Here is a 7483-nt window from a genome sequence, read left to right on the forward strand (position 1 = left end):
CCCTGCTGTGTCTTGCAAAGACACTCATGGACAGAGTGTTAAAAATAATAATAATAATAATAATAATAATAATAATAATAATAATAATAATAATTTCTTGGGAGCTTCTGCATAGGGTAACTCTCATGTGGATAATCAAATCTCCTGAATGGGATGATCAGGCACTGTCTGGTTGGCAACAGGAGTCTTCATTGCAAACATTCTTGTACTAGCTTGTTTAGCTGGATCAGATAAGACTCATGGGACTGTTATGCAAGTGAATTCTTATAATCCAGCTGGCCTGTGGTCCTGCATGACTACTCCAGCATATGTCTGATCCATTTCTGTTGATTATTATAAACTACTTATAAAACAACTCCATACTATCTTAACTATGCAAAAAAGACTGTCTTACATGACCATCCCTGCATATGCAGTTAGTATAATAGTTATACTAACTATTTAGCATTATCTACAATTTGCGCATCTCCTTGATCTACTGCAAAAACTGCCTGGGGAAGTCACTGGGACTGCTAGGTTTTAAAACCTGGGATGCTAATCAACACATCAAAGCATACCAACAGTGTTCAGCAGGTGGTCTACGCACAACAGGAGCTTCCTGAGAGAATCTTTGGAAATGTCCAGAAGTCCCACCTGAAGAGCTCCTGTAACTATTGGTGATTTGCTTTGTTGGGAAGCTGGCTGGGAGTACATTGATCACCTACTCTCAAGTCAGCCCAGTATCTCCTTTATGCAGACAGCAGCTGTGGAGTTCTTTGTCTGTCCAGGGAATTGATGGCTAACTGTGCTGGGAACGCAGACAATCACATCCCAGACACCCAGCTAGATCACAACTGTAACTAAACAACAAAATTTAATTTCCTCTTTGCATGACCTTTATAACTTAAATTTCATAGATTTCCCCATCCTCGCCACTAAGCTAATGTCTGTGTTCATTGGGATGCTTGTTGCTGTACAAAGTCACTGAAGGTGAGATACAGAACATACAAAATACTTCAAAACAGACTGTCAAGTACAAGCTCTTTATGAGATTGCTATTTGATCAGGTTCACGGTGGTATACTCAGTCTTTAACTTCAGATTAGTGATAGGAAAACACATCACAAGAAGCAGATGGCTCTGACTGCACTATGTGATGATGCTCGACCCTGATGAACGCAGCCTCCCCTCTGACACCCAACAGACAGGACAGCCTGTCCCACAACCCTGGGGACAGCTCATATGGATGCGAGGGTGCCACTGCAATATGAAAATCGTGGCTTTGACTATTTGCCTGCAGCAAAAAGCTGTGATTTATTTTTCCCATGAAATAATATTTTTATAAGATGTCATTCAAAACATTGTGTGTGGTCTGCGAATACCAGCAGACCCAAACTCTTACAGGGAGGGGATGAGGGCTCTGGGATGTGTTTGAAAGGGTTAGGATTATGTGGACCATCACTCCCTGAGCTTCTTTTACCAGAGGCAGTGTCAGGGCTGTCCCTCCTTCTCTCTGCAGGTCCTGCCACCTCCCAGCCTCACTCTCCTTGCTCAGGGTGAGGTATCAAATCCTGTAGTATGCTGCATGAAGCATCTGCCCCTGCCCTGGGAGTGACTGGAGCTCCTGTGGTTCTGGCTCACTCAGGACAGAGGTCTCTGCTCACTGCACTATGACCCACAATGGTGCCCATGGAGGCACTGGTGTCCCCCATCCCAAGATGCTGCTTACTGGCCAGATGTGCCCATGAGGCCCTGTGTCATGGCAACTGCCCATAATCGCAGTGCTGTGTCTGGAGCTGGTCCTGATGCATCTGCTAAGCTGGTGCAGTGAGACACTGAAGGAAAAAAGCTAGCGAGGCTAGCTCATGTTCAGAGAGATTGCATCAGGTGTGTGGGGCTGCCCCACTGCAGGGGGACAAGGCTTATCATGAGCTGTTCAGCCCTGCTGTCCTGCTCCCCTGAATGACACTGCTGGCATGGGAGCTGAGCCCCATGTGAGTGTTAGCAGATAGACATCCTCCCAGGGTGTGTGCCAACAGAGAGGCCATTCAAGGCTGTTTCCTTCCAATACAGACACTGCAACCAGCAAGAGGACAGGAGGCCCATGTACCAAGGGCTGGGTAAATGGCCAGTGCTGGAAATGGCTCATGCAAGGGGCTGTGTGTCTGGCAAGTGCCCTGGGTTGCCTTTCCTAGTGTGTGCATGGATCAAGGCGTGCAGACCAGACTCCTGTCTTTTGTACCCATCATGCCTTTGTTCCCTTCCTCTCCTGAGGCCTGGATCTGCAAGCACACAAGTGCTCCCTGACTCCCTAGCAATTCATATAGCTTAGCAGAAAGTTGGCTTTTCTCCTCCTTTCCCCTCTCCTACTCTCCCAAATAATATGTGGGCAGGGTTATGCTGAGATATCACCAGTGGTCTTTTTGAGCATGGCCAATAAGAAGGGTTAGGGGACCAATATGGTCAACAAGGCAACCATCAAGGTGAAGCCACTGGAGAAGATCATTGCCCACTTTTTTGGAGAAGATTTTGAGGACCTCAACTATGTTACAGAAGTTGTTCAGCTGTTTGGGGCCACCTAGTAAGAGACATATGATGAGAACTCTTGGGTGAAGGAGTGGACAAAACCCTTCACCTAAAAAGCAAGCACTAAAACAGCATGGAGGTGCCAGTTTATGGCACTTATATAATGGAGAGGTCTGCAGATGGCCATGTAGCAGTCATAGGCCAGAATGGTGAGGCAGAACATTTCCTCTGTTCCCTAAAAATCCACGAACAAGAGCTGGGAAATGAAACTCAGACAGGAGGTTACCTTCTGGCTTTACAGTCAGTCCACATGATGGGCAAGTATCAGACGTCCAAGATATCTGGGTTAGCCAACAGGAAGTGTTTGGGCTGCATGGGGGTCCTGGCAGATGGTTATGAAATGGGAATGTCATCAGGAAGGATGGCAAAGTGGAAAGCAAGGAAGACAACAGAGTCAACAGACTATACCTCATGACATTAGGTTAAGCATGTCAGAGTGAAATAGTGGTGCTGTTCTCAATCAGCCCAGGATAGCATGCACAAGCAGGAACTGTAACAGGAACACTGGGGTGGGAAAAGATAGGATGGAGTCATTCGGTAAGGCCAGGTGTTTTCCTGAGGTAATCACAATGAAAAAAATGGGTTTGATCATAGACAGGGATGAGGAAAGGAGAGTGATGAGAAGTTTGGACTGAGTCAAAGAGGAACAATAGGGTAAGAGAGAAGGACAAAGAGTGGAGATGAGAGGCCATGGTAAGGGGAAAAAAACAATTAAAAAATGGAAATAGATTGACATATGTACAGCACCAAGGAGAGTGAAAAAGGTATTGTCTCACCAAGCACCCACTGACTCTCCAGGTTTCTGTTTCACCCTCCAACCAGCCATCCCTCAGCTGCTCTGTAGTATGTCAGAAGTGTAGAGAAGTGCGTGGAGGAGAAGGAGGAATTGCCAGCTCTTTCTCATCCATTCACTGAGGACATGCAAGAAAAGAAGTCTAGCTCAAGGGTTAACTGTGGATGTCATCAGAGGTGAATGCTGAGAATTCTCTCCCCTAGCTTTACACAGCTCTCATGTCTGTATCTCCATGGAAGCTAACCATGTAGCTATGAAAAGAAAAATAGGCACATCCCAGGCATTACTGGCATGGCCAAGTGTAGGCATATATTGCGAGGATGGAGCAGAGGAGGATGAATCACATCCTAGCAGTGCCTGCTTCTCTCTACAGGGCATCAAGAGCATCTGGACAATGGACACATCTACTCTGGTCCCATTCTATTCTTATTGATGGCTTTTCTTAATTTCTCCCATATTATTACAGTTTATAGTGTTAAACATGAAGAACTCCCACTAGTGTGAACACTGGAGACCTTACTCACCTCATACACAGACATTACTCTTTTACCTTTGCCAAAAGTCTTCTGCAAGCAAAAAAAATGTTTCACTCTCTTGAGTCAGAGCTGGGATTAAAATCTCACTCAGAGAAAAAAAACTCCTTTTGCTCCAAGTGCTAAAAGTGTAACTCCCAGTAATGTGTTTACTGCGAACATGGGACTAAATCAATAAATTACTCAAGGTAGGAAACAGTCTATATTCAGGCAGTTTTTAGGACTCTGGGATAAATGCTCCCTACATAAAATAACTCTGCCACTGCATATTATCCACCTGTTATTTAGGGACTAGTAAAAAAATCTAACTTAAGACAATGAGAAATATCCTCTTTGCTCCAAATCTAGAAGCTCTCAGTTGTGCAGGTTGGAGGCCATTACTCTTTATCCTGTTCCAGCAGGAGGATAAACCACTTCAGGTTTCTCCCAAGGCAAAATTTCAACATGATTCTACATGAGCACTGGAGATTTGGAAGGAGACAGTTCTTCAGCCCCCTCACAGTGGGAAGACTTTTCTGCACATTGCTTCCTTTTAAACAGCATTTCACTTGACATGTACAGGCTTTTTGGAAGTGGGTAATTTTGGAATCTTGTGTTTCCTTCAGAGCAGGATTCTTGTCATAGGACTTCAGGCACACACAGCCCCAGTGTTTCTATATGAGCTAGGCACTTAGACTTGCTTTGTGAGCCAGGGAGGAAAGAAGTCAATTCTGTGACATGATTGGTGTGACTTGTTTCTGAGGCCTACATTAGTATCAAGTGAGATGCACTCTGCAAACAATATCCAGGACTTCCAATTAGATTATATGGATACAATCACAGTGATGTATCTCAGCAGGATTCTGTTTCCTGTGTGGAGGTGCCTCATGTCATTTGAGAAGCTCTTGGGTATCCAAATCATGTTCACAGGTCTAACTGGCACATTTGACATGGGACCTAGTCAAATGGAGGCAGCTTACCTAGGAGTAGGCAGAAGGAGGGGAAGGTCGCCTGGAGTCTTGACAATATCTGAAATGACAGTTTGCCTTTGTTTCAAACCCTGAATCCTGCTCCTGAAGTGAAGTCACAAAAATGCACATTAAACTTATGCATGAGATCCAGCTCCCTCACATGCTGGGACTTGTCCAGTGAGCTGTTTGTCTGAGCATTTTGTTTGGTCTATGGAAATCGAGCCAATACCATCCACAGAGTCTAGAAGATGGTTCATCTGACCAAGCGGAGGTTTCTCCAATTTGGGTGAGTGGAACAAGTTCTGATCTCAGAGAACTGTATATTAAGAGAATGAGGGGGCATTCACTTCATCTCTCCTTTGAAGTCCAAAAGCAGCTGAGGAAGCTGAACAAAATCTAGCAGCCTCCTGCTGAAGTCAATAGAGAGACACAGGGACCTCAGCAGGGCCATTCATCCCACATATTGTAGACAGCTCTTTTAGACTAACAGATTTCTATTCCAATCAGATAAACACCCTGTGCTTGCAGAGAGAAAGACTCCAATTTTAGAAACATGTTGTTGATGAGATGGCTCCTATTCCCTGTCTAATGCTTACAGATAACAGCAAATAAGCTCTCATATGTTTTGCCAAGACACTTTTGGCTTTTACCGTGTGTTGCCACTGACAAATTAAATTCTAATTTCACTGTAACAGATCAATACATCTTTAGTACAAGACACCAGTGGGCATTTAACACCCTTGAATTCTAGAAACTCATATTTGTAAGTCCTATCATGAATACCTGGAGGCATGTTCATAGGATTCAGCCTTTTCATGAAAAACATGAAAAAGAAACATTTAAAGACTAGGAAAGAAAGGACTTCCTATAATACCAAGTTAGTATCTACTTAGCCATAATTTCCAGCTGGTAAAAGAGGAAGGAAATGATTATGAGTGGATATTGATAGTATCATTATGATTTTTTGATATACAGGTGTAAAAACATTCAATGGAAGAGCATAACCAAACTGGAAGAGTGAAAGAATTCATCCTCCTGGGCCTTACTTAAAATCCTCAGCTGCAGTATTTACTCTTCTTTGTCATCTTTGTCATCTATGTGATAACTTTGCTGGGAAATTTTGCCATCATCATCACAGTGGCAACGGATCACCAACTTAACACACCTATGTACTTTTTACTGACCAATCTGGCTTTCCTAGATGTCAGTGATTCCTCAGTCAGTGTTCCAAAATTGCTGCCAAGCCTCTTAAACCAACACAAAATCATATCATTCAGTAAATGTGTTCTCCAGATCTTCTTCTTCCATTTCACTGCTGGTGCTATTGTCTTTTCCCTACTTACAATGGCAACAGATAGATATGTAGCCATCTACAAGCTGTTGCGGTGCTTGTCTATCATGAATCAGTGGGTGTGCTCGAGGCTGGTGGCATTTGCCCGGTTTGGTGGATTTGCTCGCTCTGTTATACAAATTGGACTCCTTCTCCAGCTCCCATTCTGTGGACCCAATGTTCTTGACAATTTCTACTGTGATGTCTCTCTGATCATCAAACTGGCCTGCACAGACACATATGTAGCTGAACTGCAGATGGTCTTCAATGACGGATTCATTCTCATATTTGTATTCCTCATTCTACTCATTTTTTACAGCACTATCTTACTGAAGATAAGGACACGTGACAGAAGGAAAGAGGAAAGCCCTGTCTACCTGTGGAGCCCAGCTCACAGTCGTAAGCTTGGCATTCATTCCCAGTATCTTTATCTACGCTCAGCCGTTTAAGAATTTTCCCCTGGACAAGCCCTGTCATTATCTGTCATTTACACTGTTGTCACACCAATGCTGAGCCCTATGATCTACACACTGAGGAACTTGGAGATGAAGGCAGCCATCAGGAGAATGTTGAGTAGAGTCTTTTTGTCAGAAAGGCAGTAGAATTCAGGGATAAATTGCTGAGAGGGCAGATCCTATCCTAAGTGATTAGATATGGTATAACTGAGTATAACTGATGTACCCTGGTAGAGACCTGTGCACACTATGCAAGTGCTTGCCGTGACTTCATTATGGTAAGCCTTTCACCAGACTGGGGGTGAGGCAGCAACTCCTCCTTCCCAGCTCAGAGGCACAGCTGGAGTTAGGCGAGTTCCTGTCTTCTTGTAAACATGGATGATGTCTTCTTTTTAGGACTGTCTTGAACTTGTATTATGAATTATCCTCATTGAATGTGGTCCTAGATTACTGTCAATGCCCTTGATCTATCCTGGAGTCTTCTGTTTCACATAATAGCTTTTTTTCGGGGGGAGAGGGGGGAGCAGGAAGGAAGTCCCATAGAACTAGAGACATCTACAGAGCTACTGAATCATCTGGGATGCTCCTATAATTAGTGAGAAGGGAGGGTATCTTCAGGGAGATCAAACAGATGTCCAAGGATCAGAGTAATCTCGTCTTTTGCAGAATACAACTATAGATCCAATCTGATCTCACTTATTGCTCTGTATCGTGTGCCATGATGTAATCAAGACAAAACTATGGCTGGCCTGATATGATGTTGGTGTTAATTCCACTTTGACTGTAAATTAAAACTATGGCCCTCCAGAGTTTCCTTCAAATCAATATTTCTGTAAGTCAGTTTCTATGTCATGAGCT

At 43.8% G+C, this 7483-nt stretch overlaps 1 protein-coding gene across 1 annotated transcript; it reads left to right on the top strand.

The window, feature by feature from the left end:
• Nucleotides 1-5830: 5830 nt before the first annotated feature.
• On the top strand, nt 5831-6772 carry LOC112994174 (olfactory receptor 4D9-like). Its single transcript, XM_026118363.2, is given in 3 exon segments — nt 5831-6510; nt 6512-6638; nt 6641-6772. Coding segments are annotated over 3 exon segments (939 nt in total).
• The last annotated feature ends 711 nt before the right edge of the window (nt 6773-7483 follow it).

This window comes from Dromaius novaehollandiae, chromosome 23, assembly GCF_036370855.1.
Source record: "Dromaius novaehollandiae isolate bDroNov1 chromosome 23, bDroNov1.hap1, whole genome shotgun sequence".
Lineage (NCBI taxonomy): Eukaryota > Metazoa > Chordata > Aves > Casuariiformes > Dromaiidae > Dromaius > Dromaius novaehollandiae.